This window comes from Camelus bactrianus, chromosome 19 (assembly GCF_048773025.1).
Source record: "Camelus bactrianus isolate YW-2024 breed Bactrian camel chromosome 19, ASM4877302v1, whole genome shotgun sequence".
NCBI lineage: Eukaryota > Metazoa > Chordata > Mammalia > Artiodactyla > Camelidae > Camelus > Camelus bactrianus.
The window spans coordinates 8704678-8720992 of record NC_133557.1 but is presented as its reverse complement, the minus strand read 5'-3'; the positions used below and the strand labels follow the sequence as shown (position 1 = coordinate 8720992).

The 16315-nt window shown below is 53.7% G+C and overlaps 1 protein-coding gene across 2 annotated transcripts in view; it reads left to right on the top strand.

Moving 5' to 3' along the window:
• Window positions 1-2377: 2377 nt before the first annotated feature.
• LOC105083055 (tyrosine-protein phosphatase non-receptor type substrate 1) overlaps window positions 2378-16315 on the top strand; it is a 43959-nt gene continuing 30021 nt past the window's right edge. Inside the window, exons 1-2 of one of the 2 annotated variants that reach the window (XM_074347038.1) lie at window positions 2378-2732; window positions 3600-3687. In XM_074347038.1, coding sequence (XP_074203139.1) covers window positions 3609-3687 — 79 coding nt within the window. In that variant the 5' untranslated portion in view covers window positions 2378-2732; window positions 3600-3608. Of the gene's footprint in view, window positions 2733-2973; window positions 3120-3599; window positions 3688-16315 lie in introns of those variants that run through there. The other variant, XM_074347039.1, reaches the window with a different exon arrangement.

Genomic DNA, 16315 nt, shown 5'->3' with positions numbered 1-16315 from the left:
ATACTGACTTAGTTTGCCTTCACTAGAATGTCAGTTCCCTGGGGCAGCGTTTTTGTCTGTTTTTTCCGACTGCTGCATCCCCAGTGACCAGCACAGTGCCCAGCACACAGTAGATGCTTTATAATGATGCACAAGTGCATGAATGGCTGGGATAGGTATGGAGGCTTTGATATGAGTCCAGGGCAGCCCAGGATGCCGCCTATGGAGGTGGTTGATTCACCTCAGTTACCTGCCATAATCTGCCTGTGTGACCTCAGGCAAATTGTCCCCCAACCTCAGCATAACCAGCTGCCCATTGGTCTCAGTGACCTCCCAAGTCAGCCAAGCATGACTTTAATGCGGACACTGGGTCAGGAGAACGAGGCCCACGGCCCCCTCCTGGGGTGGAGGTGAGGGTGTTGGGAAGCCTGGCTGGGCGCCTTGGCCGAAAGTGCTATATATAAATAGCAGCCGGTTCCATTATTATCCTCCCCTAATCCGCAGTTTCCTAATCCCAGGCAGGTTTGTGTGTGTGTGTGTGTGTGTGTGTGTGTGTCTCCGTCCGTCCTGGGGAACGGTGAATGGCCCCGCCTTCTGGAAGCCCAGGCCAGGAGGCCGCCTCATCTCTGAGCTTCAGCAGCAACCCCAGCCCCTACTCCCACCCCAGATGTATTCGGGAGATGGGTTTTCCTAGGAACCCCTGGTCACCTTCATGGTCTCAGCTAGATGTGGCCTGAACAGTGGGAGACTCCTTACCCTCACCTCAGACACTAGGAGGACCCTGGTACAACCTCCTCAGTGGTGCCCCGATTCCAGGCTCCCCTCCCTCCCGCCCACTCTCCACTCACAGCAGTGTGGCCTTTTAAGCACATAAATTAGACCACGGAGCTCCCCTGCTTAACACCCTCCAATTATTTCTTCGCTGCAGAATGAATGTGGGCGCTTTACCAAGGTCTGCAAGGCCACCCAGCTGGACCACTCTTCACTGGTTCCCCTCCAGCCAAGCTGGCCCCTGGGCCTTTGTATGTGCTGTCCCCTCCTCCTAGAACAGCAAATCCCCAAATTCTCACCTTGATTCAGCTCCCAGCTTCTTGGGAGGCCTTCCCCTTATCTAAATGAAGGCACCCTTCTTGCTCTGTAAGCTCAACCTGCTTGTTCATTAATTACTGCTGCTTGGCTATTTACCTGTCTCCTCATTAGAATGTAAATTCCTTGTGGACAGGGACATTGTGTGCGTCACTGCTATATCTCCCGCACCCAAAGAAAAGAAAATCCTCTTGTACTCAAATACTGCCCAGAACCCTTTGGGTTCCCAAGGACTGCTGTCAAAGATTTGACTCATTTATCAAATGTCTGTGGCTCTTGGTACATGCTAGGTGCTTTTCAAAGTGTTGTACAAATATTAATCCATCTAATCCTCACCCCAAACTTTTTAGGTTCACACTCCAGTTAGTCTCATTTCAGATGAGCAAACTGAAGCACAAAAATGAGGAGGTATTTTCTCAAGTCTACACAGCTCACAAGAAGTGGCTGGCAGGATTCAAACCTGGACTCAGGTCCATGGTGGCACCCTACCTGCCTCCTTGCACAATATCAGCACCAGGCATGTGACAGGGAGGCTGAGATAGGGTGGGGTGGGGGTCACTTTGCAAAGATCTTTAGCCTGGGAACCAGGAATTAAAATCCTGTTTCTACTCCAGGCCTTGCTGTGTGGCCTTAGGCAAGCTCACTCTTTCTCTGCGCCTCAATTCCTGCTGGATTTATAGGACCGGCCCTTCTCCCACCTTGCTTCTTTCATATGTCTTGATGGCTTTTTGAAGCCAAATTGGTCATTGCTTATTTCCAATTAGCAGAGGGTCTTGGACTCCTTTCCCTCCCACAGGCTGGAAGCTTCTTTGGGCCTCTGACCAGAGCATTCCCACCCCTTATGCCTGATCTGGCTGCTGTTGGGAACACAGCTTTCCCTCTAGAAGAAGAGAGACTGAGGCTCTGTCCTGCCTCCAGGCCTCTTGTCTTTGCTCTCCTCCCATCCCCTCACCTTCCTCACCGCCTGTCATCTTCCTGAAGCCCAGGCAGGCAAGTCACCCCCCCCTCCGCCCCACACCCCAGCCTGGGCCTTCCCCACCTCTGAATCAGCCATCCTTGACAGAGAGGCACTTGGCCAAAAAAGAGAAAGAGAGAGCGAGAGCGCCCACCTCCCCAGGGAGGCCCAGACCCTTCCCCTCCGGTTTCCTGGCCACAGCCCCCCTCGTCGCTCCCTCTCCTCCCTGCGCCTCTTTTCCAGGCGGTACTGAAGTCCTTCCTACACACACGCTATTTTTGTACCATCACTCTCTCCTTCCTCTCCCCTTCCCCCTACATTCATTTACTTCCTGCTTTTCCTTTACCTCGGCCCAGCTCTGAGATAATCGGCCCCCCTGGCCCTCACCCACCCCAGAGGGGCCTTCAGCTTTGGGGAACAGGGGCAGGGCCGCTGGGGAGGGGCGAAAGGCACACAGCCTCCCTCCTCCACTTCCCCCTCATTCGCTGCCTCCAGCCTCCTGCGGCGGGAAGCGGGGACTGGCCGCGGCCAGAGTCCGGAGGCCGGGGGAGGCCGGCCGCAACTTCCCCAGTCCACCTTAAGAGGACGATGTAGCCAGCTCGCGGCGCCGACCTTAGAAAAACAAGTTTGCGCAAAGTGGAGCGAGGGGCCCGGCCTCTGGGCAGCCCCCGGCGGCGCTTCCACCGTCTCGCAGCCCTCGCAGGCGGCGCAGGTCCGAGCCCGGCCGGCCGAGGGAGGGGGAGAGCGGGGGGCGGCGGTTCGGGGCGGGGGGCAGCCGCGCGGGCTTCTGAACTGGCACATTGTTGGAGCCGAGGCTCGTCCAGTCCCGAGCCGAGCGGGGCGCCGGCGGTGGGGGCCGCAGCCAGGGCCTGGCCGCGGGTGCCAGGGGTGCCGGGGCCGCGCGCGCCGCCCTCGCTCCCTCCCTCCCCTGGGCGCGCAGCCGGCAGGCGCTCCGCGGAGGTGCCGGCGGGGCCCGAGCCCCGCAGCCTCCCGCGCGGCGGGAGGGAGGAGGGGGAGGGGAAGGAGGGCGCGAGCTGCGACCCGGACTGCGGGCCGGAGGAGGCGATCCGCGGCGCCGCGAGGAGCCCGGGCGGGGCAGGTGGGCAGCGGCGGGGGCGGCCCGGCGCCGCTGCCCCTCGCCCTGCCCTCGCGGTCCTCCCCTCTCCCGCGCTGTCTGTCTCGATCTGCGCGCCGCCTCGCTCACTCCGCGCTCTTTCTCTCTCTCCCTCGCTTTCCCCTTCTCTCCCCTATCTGTGTCTCTGGCTCTCTGCCTGGCTCCCTTGGGTCTGTTTCCCTCTCCCGCCGCCTCTCTCGGGCCGTCCCTGGCTTCGTTTCTCGCGCGCTTGGGGTCTCTCCCCCTCTCTGTCTCTCGAGCTCTCTGGAGGGGGGAAGGGTTCCTCCGAAAATCGCGGCGCTGACGGCGCCTCCTAAGCGGCTCCGGGCGCCCGTTCCGGGGATGGGGGGAAGCCCGGCCGGGAGGGGAGGTGGGGGGAGAGGGGGGAGCCTTAGTCATTTCCCCGCTCCAGCCCGCTCCCGCCCGAGCGCGCACTCACGGCCGCTCTGCCTCCTCGCTCCGCAGCCGCGGCCCATGGAGCCCGCCCGCCCGGCCCCCGGCCGCCTCGGGCCGCTGCTCTGCCTGCTGCTCGCAGCGTCCAGCGCCTGGACAGGTAAGCACCCCTACCCCCCACCGCTGCTGTTCCCAGATTGCGGGCTCAGGCCTCTCAGACCGCCCCTGGGAGCCACTCGGCTAATGTCCAGCCGTAACCAGGGTTACAGATGCGGAAACTGAGGCCCAGAGAGGGTCAGAGACTTGCCCAAGGTCACACAGCCAAGGATGGAAGACGGAACCCAGTCTTTCTCGAGTCGGACTGTGCGGCACAGCGCTGGGCACTGCGATGTACCCAGATGAGTTGGTTTGCCAGTCCCTGTCCAATCTGATGGGGGAGGCAGGCTGTCAACGGCTTTCAGAGAAGGGTGCCCCTGGCTTCTCTAGAAGCTCTCTCCCTAGACTTATGTTTTCCATATGTTTGACTTCAGGGTCTGAGAGAAGGGGGCAGAGGTCCTTCCAGTACTGTCTGGGAAGGAACAGAAGCCGGCTGTTGCAATTAGGGAAGAGTGAGCTCTCCCTCTTGTGTGCAGAGTAAAACAGTGTTAGTCTAGGGCAGAGAGAGGCAGGGAGGCCGCGGTAACCCTGGGGTGAGCTGCTGCGATCAACAGATCCTGATGTGAAAACACACGGCGGATTGTCTCCCAGCTTGCCCAAGCCTTTCATCAGATGGTCGTGCCCCCTGCTGCTCTGGCCCCCTCCCCCTTCCTCCTGCCTTCCCCAGGCTTCCCGGCAGCTCCCTGCAGTTCAGGTGCTCTGAGGGGCTGTTACCTGTGGCTCTGAGCAAGTCTTTTTGTTGGCCTACATCAAACACCTGGCTGTCTCCAGCAGGCGGGCTCTGAAGGCTACCGTGTGTTCGCCAAGGGGTGAGGTCACTATTCAGGAGCCCTGCTTCTTAAAGGGATTTTGTAGAATCCTGAGTCTCCTGGGAGGGTGTGGGGGGTTAAAGGACTTGGTGGCAGGGGAGAATGGGGATCTTGTTTGTTGGCTCCTTGAAGCTGTGTTGTCGGCAGAGGGGTCTCTGCACCTCCCTCCCTTGAGGAGCGAGGTAAAGATGAGCTCAGTATCCACCTCCCCCCCTCCCTCTGCATTTGCCTAGAGACTGGTAACCATCTGATAGCAGTGAGAAAGGGAGAACTAGCAAAGAGTGGGTGGAGGGAGAAGTGGGGGTGGACAGCAGCTTCTCTCTGCCCCGCAGTTTCCCGTGAACCCCCGGAATCTACACAGGCACTCCCCCACCCCACCCCTGGGTCTTTCAGTTACAGTTGGGTCCTTGCTGGGCAGGAGGAAGCACTGATAAATTTCATGTCTGTCTGGTGAGTCAGTGGCATCTCCAATCTACTCCTTCCTGCCTGAGCCAGCCAGTACACCCAGCAAAAGTCCCAGTCCCTGCCCTGCGCTGCCGTCCTTCCTGGCCTGGAAATGCACGAGGGGCTCTCACAAGTGTTAAATTTTCCTGGAGCAGGGAACTGGGCCCAAGTTAATTTCTAAATGTCTATTCCAGACCCCTCTCCAACCAGGACCCTGTGCTTCCGTCCCTGGCAAATGAAGGGTGACGCTGATTAACGAGTGTTCAGATGGGCAGCTGCCTTTCCCACGGCTGCCCAGGAGCACCAACACCCATTTCGTGAGCAAATTCTCCCCCTTTTGCCTATAAAAACAATCTATAAAATGGTAAAGATTAGGCTGTAAAACTTCCGTTCCAATCCATTCAGCATCAATAGCCTGAAAAAGTGGGAGCAGCAGAGAGGCCAAGATTAACTTTGAAATAAATAAATCTTAGGAGGTAAGAATAAATTTCTTGGTTAAGAGTGGTGGGGAAGGGGTGTCACCGCCAGAGCTCAGGGCTCCCAGGATCCTTCACTCTGTCCTATGGGGTCCTGGTCACTCTCGGCCCTGGCATGGAATTCACCTGGTTTGATTGAAGGATGGGGCTTCAGGCCTTTCTCTTATGGCTCTGGGTATGGAATTTATGACAAAGCAGGAGAGAGGCAGGACAGGAGGCAGGAAGGTGGAAGAAGGAGGTTGTCCAGTTTTCTAAGAAAATAGATTTGTTTGAGTGAGAAACTCAAATGTCAGGCTTAGGAAGGCAGCTTTGGATTGAGTGACTGCTAGTGTCTCAGGCAGAACTGTCAGCCTGGGAGGTGTCACATGATTGCTATGGTTTCACATGATCCCTGTTTGGAGGGGGCTGGTCATGTGAATTATCTTGATGGGGGCAGGCAGGGAAAGAAGTTTCTAAAGATTGCCTTCAGCACAAATGCTGCCAAAGGGAAATTCTAAAAAGATGCGGGTGAAGTCACCAACCTGTGTTCTTGGAGCCAACGTAGGCCTGTTTCCTGAAACAACTTCTCCTTGGGAGATTCTGAGGCTGGGAGAAGGGCAGGGGCCAGGGGTTGGGGACACCTGGGCAGCCGGATTCTGCAGTAGCAGCAGAGACTGACACCGAACCTGCCAGTGCCTCACGTGACCCCCCCCAGGACCTTTGGGACCCCTAATGGGCAGACTTCAGCTAAACCTCCATTCACTACTCGCTGTGACCTGGAAAAGGCCAGGCCAAGTTGGGGTTCGGGCTTTGGGGGACAGCTGCGTCCTCTAGTGAAACTGACCCTTGGGTAGAGGGTAGCATACTGGTGATTCCTCTGTGCTTTCCTAAGTTCATCTCACTTCCTCTTTCATGAGAAGAGCAAGGCAGGGGTACTTGGGTCCTAAAGGGCTCAGTCTGTGAAAGGTCCTTTAAGGCCTCGGTGTTCTCTGGGTACATTCTGGCCATTCATTATTCCTCTACCAACCCCGGGGAGACGCGTGATGTGATCATTCCTTTACTTGCCGTCATTCGGCATGTATGAAGTCCTGATGGGAACCATGTGTGAGAGAAGGGAGGAGAAACCGAAGTTCCGTGAATGTTAACTGTATTCCAGGCCATGTGTTGAGCACTTGATCTGCGTAATCTCATCCATCAGCAAAGCAAAGCATGAATTGGCTCTTATCCCCATTTTGCAGAGGAGGCAAATAGAGCCCAGAACTGGAGAAGTAACTTGTCCAAGGAGTGAATGGTAGGGAGCCTGGGTTTTTAGTCTTGGCCTCGTGGCCTCGTGGCTGAGGAAGTTCAATGATTTCATCAGGGTGACTTAGTCGAAGCTGGAGGGAGCAAGAGGGGCCCCCGCCCAGCTCAGAGGGAGGTTTGTGGAAGGGTTTCTTCTGGGACAGAAGTTTTTCACTGAGTCACAGTCATTTCTCTGAAAGCGCCCTGAGGATGGAAACACTGACACCCCATAGGCCCTCCTAAATGACAGCTCATGGGAGCAAGGTGGGTCCCATCAGAGCCCCCCATCTGGGCTGCCGAGCTCTGGAGCCCCCAGAGCTGGAATCTTCCTGCATCTTCCTGGTGCCCTTTGCGACAGATGGAGAGGGGGTGTGTGAGAGGAAGGCAGTCTAAAACTGTTGTGTGGATCCCACACGCGCTTGCTCGCTGCTCCCAGTGGCTCTGCACGACAGATTATTTTCTTATTTGTAGTCCTTGGCTGATGGAAGGTACCCCCCTCCCCCGCCTCTTTTTAATGCACTCAGATTTCTGGTCTGTCAACACAGTTCTGATCATGTTACTCCCCTGCTCAAAACTGTTGAGTGGGTCCAAGTTTTCTTTAAAAAAAAAAGAAAAACAAACCTGCAACAGGGCCTGCGCTCCCTCCCCGACAGACCCTGTTTCTCAGCCACGTGTTTTCCAAGCAGCTGACCTGTTGAAATGCTGCAGGATAACCAGGCTTCCTCCCTGCAGCCAGAGCTTTCCCGGCAGCTTAAGGAAATTGGCACCTAAGAGATTCTAGAAGTAGAAGCTCCAGCCGGACCCTGTTTGCTCCATGGTTCCCCAAACATACGAGTAGGAGGCATTTGGTTTGTTTAGCGCCCATTAACACGCAAGCTAACCCAGTTTGGTAAATGCTTTTGTACAAATCCACACCCTCAGCTGAACTTTCTCATCTCTGTGCCTTCGCTCATGCTGTTCCTGCCACCAGAGATGCCATTCCCTGTACCTCCCTGTCTTCATACTACTCAGCCTTCCATTTGTGCTACCTCGTGTTCCATGGGATTGCTTCCTCCTCTGAACCGTCACCCCCGGATTTATCTGAGGTTCCTTGTCGCTTTCCCCTTGTTTTATCACATATGAGTGCATGTTTAACTCTGGTTCAAATAGTGCTCCTGCAATGTAGCCTCTCCAGGTAGAGACGCAGCATAGCCTGGTGCTGAGACTCAGGCTGGGAGTCAGACCTCACCCCTCAAGGTGACTCCCAGTGCCGCTACCTACTTGGATAAATTTCCTGAGCTCTGTGTCTCAGTTTCCTCATCTGTGAAATGGAGATGACAGCAACAAATGTATTTCGAGGATTAAGTCAGCTAATGCAGGTATAATACTTGAAGCCAAGCCTGGCACGTAGGAGGCGCTCAGTCTCAGCTCACTGCACGTTACATCTAGCCAGTGCTGTAAGCGTCCTTGTTTTGTGCTGCTGGGTTTTCCTTACCTTTGGGAGTGGAAATGACCCACGTCAGTTCTTGTACATAGTAGGTGCTCACAAAACAACACAAGCTGTTGAGAGTGAACAAGAGCTTGGTGTTTTTCCCTGTGGCTTTTGTGTGATCAGGGGAGGGCAAATTGAGCGGAAACCTGGCTGGTGGGATTAAATAGTTACTGGGACTGAGCGCCGAGGGCCCAGCCTGCCTCTAGGTGTCTCTGTGGGATCCACAGGTCTGGTATCGTGGATTCTCAGACCTAGAAGGCCTGAGGGGACCCGAAAGAGCCGTCAGTCCACGCTCCTCACTCTCTGTGGGGCTGAGAAAAGAGCATCCCTGAGGGAGGAAGGGGCCGGCCAGGCTCACACAGCGGGTCTCTGGCAAGGCCTGGGTAGCATGCCAGGCCCCCTGTCATCCAGACCAAGGCTTTTTAAAACTGAGCTGTGCTGGAAGTTTCCATCATTAAAGCTAGAAATCTGACAGGATCCCAAATTCTGTGGGAAATAGCAAAGTAATAATAATGGAACCCATCGTTTCTGGCCACTTACTGGGCTGAGCGCTTGGCATGGAAGATCCCAGTGGTACTCACGGATACCCTGGGTACTGTGCCTAGTTATCATCAAGTCCATCCAACCAGTGAGGAAACTAGGCTCAGAGAGACACAGCAGCTTGCTCAAGGCCACACAGTGAGAGGCAGAGCCAGGATGACGACTCCCAGCAGCCTGACTGCCACGCCCACGCTGTTCACGCGGCATCCCTTCGCCCTGGCAGGTAGAGACACTGAGGCCCAGGGGTGCGGGCATCCTGCCCGCTTGGCCCCTCTCATATTTCTGTCAGTCAGTGTATCCTTCTGGGAGGCAGAGGTGGTGCGTGTTCCCAAGATGTGTTTCCGTCCCATACGGAAGAAGGAAGTGTCTATTTTCACAGCCGAAACTGCTTTCCTATTGACTGGGGCGTTCCTGGGACAGGTCTTCTGATGGAGCCCTCCACAAGGTGGGTTTTCCCTGACAGGTGTCTTGCCAGGCCCTCTGTCCAGGGATGCAAAACAGCTGAGGCGGAAGTTGGCCGTGGTACAGAATTGGTTCTTTGTGTCTGTAAGATTTCCTGGCACATCCGTTTGGGGGCGCCGGGGGTTGGATGGCTGCAGATTAGTGCCAGGAGCTGAGGGAGATCAGGTGCGCAGATCAGGAGGGAGCTTGGAAGCCGGGGGTGAGGGATGAGCCTGTAGGCGGAAGGGACAGAGCTGGGGCGAGTGGATGACGGAGCCAGGTGGTCTCTAGGCCCCCATTCTTTTTTTTTTTTTAATTAAAGTATAGTTGGTTTACAATATTGTGTCAGTCTCTAGTGTACAGCATAGTGATTCAGTTATACATACATATATATTATATATATATATGTTCTTTTTCATATTCTGTTTCATTATGGGTTACTACAAGATATTGAATATAGTTCACTGTGCTGTACAGTAGGACTTTGTCGTTAATCTGTTTTATATATAGTAGTTAGTATCTACAAATCCCAAATTCCTAATTTATCCCTCCCCCATCTTCTTTCCCCTTTGGTAACCATAAGTTTGTTTTCTATGTCTGAGTCTGTTTCTGTTTCATAAATAAGTTCATTGGTGTCATTTTTTAAGATTCCACATATAAGTGATACCATATGATATTTGTCTGTTTCTGTCTGACTTACTTCACTTAGTATGATAATCTCTAGGTCCATCCATGTTGCTGCAAATGGCATTATTTTACTCTTTTTTATGGCTGAGTAGTATTCCATTGTAGAAATATACCACATCTTCTTTATCCAGTCATCTGTCAGTGGACATTTAGATTGCTTCCCTTTCTTGGCTGTTGTAAATAGTGCTGCTATGAGCACTGGGGTGCATGTATCTTTTCAAATTAGAGTTTTCGCTGAGGCTATGCCTAGGAGTGGGATTGCTGGATCATATGGTAGTTCTATTTTTAGTTTTTTAAGGAACCTCCATACTGTTTTCCATAATGGCTGCACCAAATGACGTTCCCACCAACAGTGAGGGAGGGTTCCTTTTTCTCCACACCCTCTCCAGCATTTATTTGTTGACTTTTTAATGATGTAGAACCCCCCCTCTTCTTCAAAGCCTACAGTGTCCTCCAGAAGTGGCAGCCCGTGCTGGAGGGAAATCATGCACGATGTGCTAGCCGAGCTGTGAATCCTTGCTGTCTCTTCCTTATCTTTTTATTTTGGAACATTTCAAACATTTGCAAAATGAAGAATGGTGTGAGGAACCCCAGCTTCAGCACTCACCTGCCATTTGGGTTTCACCTGCCCCTCCCTTTTCTGGGGTTGGGGTTGTGGGGAGGATTATAAAGCAGACGCTGGACATGAGGCATCATTTCATCCATCAATACTTGGATGTGTGCCATTGTCTAATCCAATGTCTAATACAATGAGCTGAAAAGCATAGAGTCCTTCATCCCCACTTGACAGGTAAGGAAACTGAGGCTCTCCAAAGCCAAGCTGGGCTTTACCCAAGGCCACATAGCCAATGAGAATTAAATAAAGCTGGATCTAAACCTCAGTTTACTCTTAACCACTTTTCCATCCTTGTTATGGTCATTTTAATCTTTATTCGTTCAACAAGTAATTTTGAGCATCTGCTGTGTGTAGGGCTGGCTCTCGGTGCTGGGGATACACCCACAGACAAAAATACCTGCTCTCATGGCGCTGAGTCTAGTGAGGAAGGAACACAGATTGAAGTAAACATTACAGCAGGTGGAGACAACGTCTATGCAGAAAACTAAACAGGATAAAGTGGATAGAAGGTTGAGTGGGAACAGAGGGCCTCTCTGAGGAGCAGAGGTTTCGATAAAACTGAGGGAGCAGCCATGGGAATATTGGGGGAAGAGCATGCCGCACAGAAGGGATAGCAAGTGCAAAGGCCCTGAGGCTGGAATGGATTAGCTCTGTTCTGGGAACAGCCAATGAGGTTGGAGTTAAGGGAGACAGGCAGTGGGAGAGTTAGGAGAGGTCAGGGCCAGACCAAGTAGGATCTGGTTCACTGAGCACTTGACTTTGAACATGTGAGGTCAGGTGATAGGATCTGTACATTATCTCATTGAATTCTCACCACAGTTCTGTGCGATGGGAAGTATTATTATACCCACTGCGCAGATGATGAGATGGAGACTCAGAGAGATGAAGTGACTTGCCTCAGGTCACAGAGCTTTTAACTGCAGAGCTAGGATTTGGGCCCAAACCCCTAAATGCTATAACATCCTCATTGCTGCATTCCTATTTTCACTCTTGCCCCCTCCAGTCTTGTTACCCATAGCAGCTGGAATGAATCAAATCCTCTTTGGTCCTGCTCCAAACTTTCCAATGGTTCCCACTGCTCTGAGAATAAAATCAGACTCCTTACCATGATCCATGATGCATGGCCTTTTCTGGACCATGTCCATCTCTCCAGCCCCAACTAGTACTACACTCTCCTTCCTCCATGGGCTTCAGCCATGGCGGTCTTCTTTCTGTACCAGCTTTCAGCCCTCATCTGCACCAGCTGCTTTCCCACCTCAGGGCCTTTGCACTTGCTCTTCTCACCGGCTGGAACACTTCCGCTGGCCTTTGCTTCCTTTGGGTTTCAGCTACAATCTCACCTCCTCACAGTTGCCTTTCCCAACTGCCCCATTCTAAAAGTGACTCCCCTGTTAGTCTCTGTTGAGAAACAAATTCATTTTTTTCTTAGCACTCCTAGCCTTTTCCGTATTTATTTCATTATTTCAGCCCTGTTTCCCCCACTAGAATATAAGCTACATGAGAGGAAGGATTGTGTCTGTCTTAAATTCTCCTGGGCCTCCTGGGACCTTAGCACACAGCCTGGTAATGGTAGGCGTGTTAATGCATATTGGTTGAATGAGGGATCAGGTAGGTACTAAGACCTTCCTATTAAAAAGGAGGCTCAACCATGAGGTCCTAGAGACAGTAAACCTGGTCGGAAAGCAGAGCTGTACCCTAGCTACTGGAGCATCCCACCTCTGTGGCGGGGGCCGTGACCACACCACAAATCCCTGCCCATTGTGATGAAACAGGGATCCCTAAGATATCAGCAGGCACAAAATATCAGTGCCAGCTGGGGTGAAGGGGGGGTCCAGAAACCCCAGAATGGGTACTTGAAATTTCATCTCTATAGTACGGCTTTCCCCAGTGTAGGCACCGCGGTGAACGGGCAGGCAAACCATGACATGTGATGCAGTTTGGGCTACACTCTCCTGGCCGGGCTCGGTTTGGAGGGCGTGAGTCAGCGCCTGCCTCCTCCAAAGGGCCCTTCATTGCACAAGGCGGTCTGATGCAGTGGGTGAGGACGCAGGTGGAGTCAGACTGCTCTGCAGCCGCGTGACCTTGGCCAAGTGGCTGTACCTCAGTCTTGCCCTCTGTGAGGTGGGGGTGGTGACAGCCCCGTGTTGCTGGGTCCTTGAGGAGGTTGGTGATGTCCGTTGTGCTCCTCGTAATGCCCATGCTCAATGCTCATTAGCCATCATTACTATTACTGTTATTGTTGTGTGATCATCATTTCATAGTTGGGGCTCTAAGGGGCAGGTGGAGCCCCCCTCCGTCACCTGGAATCCACTACACTGCTGCTCTGGGCCTCAGTTTCCCCTTCTGTGAAGCAGACTCAACTTGGCTGCTCTCCTGCTGGTCCCTTCCAGCTCTCAGACTCTAGCCCAGATGCCTGTTTTTCCCTGCTCTGAGCCTCAGTCTCTCCATTGGCAAAATGGAACTGCGACCACTCTTTCCTCCCGCACAGGGACTGTGGAGGGTTAAGGGAACTAAGAGCTGTGGAAAGTGCTTTTGCAAACTGCAAAAAGCGCTATAAAAGGCATCAGCGAATAGTGTCAGCTTGGGGAGAAATCTCGTCCGGAGACTATCTGCTGTCAGCAGCAGAGTGTGCTGAAACCTTGGCAAATGTCGTTTAATAAGCGCGCATCGCCTTTAAGGGGGCCTTCATCTCAGCTGGGAAAATGTGTGCGCGTCCTTGGCAGCCTAAGAATCCAGAGGCCTGAGCCGGAGGGGACCCGGCCGCAGGGAGAAGAGATCGCACAAGACACCTCTGTGTTTGAGTCCTGCCTCTGCCCCTTCCCTGGCCCGCGGGGTCTCACCTGTACGAAGAAGATGCTGACAACAGCACTTGCCTCATGGGCTCATGACAGTTAAATGAGGGCTTCCTCTTATCTGGCCTCATCCATATGTTGCACCTGTGGGCTCATGGCCGGCAGCGCCTGGGCCTGCCTTAGAGGAACAGTTGGGCCTGGAGGTTGGGAAGGACACCCTTGGATTCTCAGCCTCTCCAGTCCTTACTTCCGGGCCTCAGTTTCTCCCTCTGCAAAATGGGGAGGTGGGAAGAAGGTCCTTAGGTTGTCAAGGTACCAAACGCAGTGGATGGTGGGTGTTGGTGCCTGTGCGTGCTCTCGCAACCTCACCTGTCCCCCACCCCCAGGCATGGTGAATACGAGGGGTGCTTACAGCACACACATCTTGATAGTTCTTTCCCTGCTGCTTTGCAAACAGGGCGCACTGTGAACATTTCTCATCACCTCCAGGTCCCTGAACCCAGCAAATGCCTCTAGCCCTCCCTGCCTCCCAGACTCCTGCCAACAGTGTGCACAGCTTGTTCACAGGTCCAGCTCCAGGTGGTCTTGTGCAAACATTGGGCAGAGCTGGTTCTGCCTCGGAGAGAATCCTTTGCTTCTCAGGCTGAAGGCCGTGATCATATGTCATCCCCTTCATCCTTAAATGTCCGCTGCCTGGAAACGCTGCCCTGCACCGGGTGCCTCCTCTGTGCCCAGCACAGCACTGAGCTCTCTACACACATGAGCCTGTTTCATCCTAGAACAACCCTAGTGTTATTATTATTATCTTCCTTGTTCTACGGGTGAGAAACCAGAGGTCTGGTGGGTTAATTTCCTGGGGTCTCATGAGTGGCAGAGTTAGATTCCAAACCAGAACATACATTTAACAAATGCCAGGCACTGATATAAATCTGGAACATACACCGAGGAACAAAATAAGTCTCTCTCAAAGGGCTTATAAGTAAGTCTAGGGTAGGGAGATGGATGCTAATGAAATTGACAAATATCTACATAATATGTTGGGTGGTGGGTAATATGTAGAAAAATAAAGAAAAGGAAGGGATATTGGGGGGTGGGTAGTGTTTTATACGCAGCACCAAGAAAGCCTCTCAGGCCTGAAGCAGGAGAGGGAGCCAACATGTTGATGATGAGCGTGAGGTAGAGGCAGTGGCCAGTGCAAAGGCCCTGAGATGAGCAGAGAAATCTGGCATGGTTGAGAGCAGAGCTGCAGGGCCCTGGGGGCCACCGGAAGGACCCTGGGTCTCACTCTGAGTGCGGTGAAGTCTGCTGGAAGGTTTTGAGCAAAGAAAGGATGTCACCTGGCTTAGGTTTTAGAGGCTCCTCTGGCTGCAGGGGGAGGGCATGTTGTAAAGAGGTGAGGTGGCGCGGGAGGCCAGTTTGGAAGCTGAGATGAGGATCTAGGTGAGGGATTGTGGTACGGAAGTGGTGGTAAGAAGTGGGCAGAGTCTGGCCAGATCTTGGAAGTGGAGCCACTAAGCTCTGCTAATAATACATGGTCGTGGGACGGGGAGTCGAGGAAATGTGCAGATCTCAGTCCAGCTCTTCTAACTGCTGAACCTCTGGCCTTGGGAGGAGAGAGACGAGGGACCCCTTGTTTACAGGTGAGAAAGTGCAGGCTTAGAGAAAAGCGACTCTGCCAAGTCACCCCACTTAAGACTGAGATATATGGGTCCTCTGGTCCCAGAGCACAAGCTTTAGACTGTTGGTTGGCACCTTAGGAGTTTACCTGCTACATAGAGGGGACTACCAGGGTCTGCCCTGTCCCCGCAAGGATATGGACAGTGCCCAGTTCTCTGAGTTGCCTGGAGGGAGAGTACCCTGGCCCACTGGGCCCACCCCCACCTTATTTCAAGGCCATGAGCATCTGCATTTGCACTGATTCCAAGGCAGGTGGTAGTTTCCGCCGCAGCACCTGGGGCACTGGTGGAAACCTTGGCAAATGTCATTTATTAAATGTGTGTCACTTTTAAGGGGGGGCTTTATCTCAGCTGGGAAAATGTGTGCGCATCTTTGGCAGCCTGAGAATCCAGAGGCCGGAACTGGAGGGGACCCGGTCACAGGGAGAAGAGATCACATTTATCGGGTGGTACCCGTAGAATGCTCCCGGTGATGGCCTGCTGTTCAAATGTCAACTGAAGCCATCCTTTTGGGTGTTAGATTAGCCTAGTCCAGGCTGGCCCTATTTCGTCTTGCTCACAGCCATTGAGCGTGCCCCAAAACTCTGCTCTGGTCCTTGAATTGTGCCGAGCCCTTTTCCCTCCTCTGTACCTTTGCTCATGTGATTCCCTCATCTTCAATGCCTTCCCTTCTCCCCAGCCTCTGTCAGCTTTCAAGACCCAGCTCAGGGGCCACCACCTCTAGGAAGGCTTCCCAGATCCCACTCCTCTTCCAAGACCCTATACCCAAGATTCTTCTTGCTCACTGATCACCCTGCACATGTTCATTGTCTGTGTCCAGGACTCTGGCCCACAAGGGTGGGGACCCATCTTACTTGGCTCTGTGTCCTGTGACATCTAGAACAGGGCCTGGCAGTAGAATGAGTTTTGAAAGGGCGTGAATGAATCATTCTGACTCCAGAGGAAAATCAGCTCCCAGCTGCAGCAGTCAGAGCCCTGCTACTCCTGCATCAGAGCCCCAAGCTCCCTGCTTGGGATCTGCAGAGTATACATAGTCCTCCGCCCACGCAGCCCTGTCCTGAATCCAGCCTGGGGACCATCTGCCCCACCCGTGGTCCTGAGCTCCAGCAGGGCATTCCCATTCCGGGCTGGCCTCTTCACGGCTGTGCCCTGCGGCTGGCGCCCAGTAAGCAGGTGCTCAGTAAAGGTGTGAGCCTCCCGTCAAGAGCAGGACCCTGTGCCGGGGCTGCGCAGACCCCTGTCCACCAGGGGCCAATGACAGACTTGAAGGAAGCCTCTCCCCCCACCTCCTTCGTCTCCCACCGCCCTGCGTGGGCCAGCACGTTCACAGCTGGGCACACCTACGAGCATGGTGTGTGGACACATGGGTGTATGTCGTGGTCCCCACTCACACTGTGGCCCCTGCCCCCCAGCCCTGAGG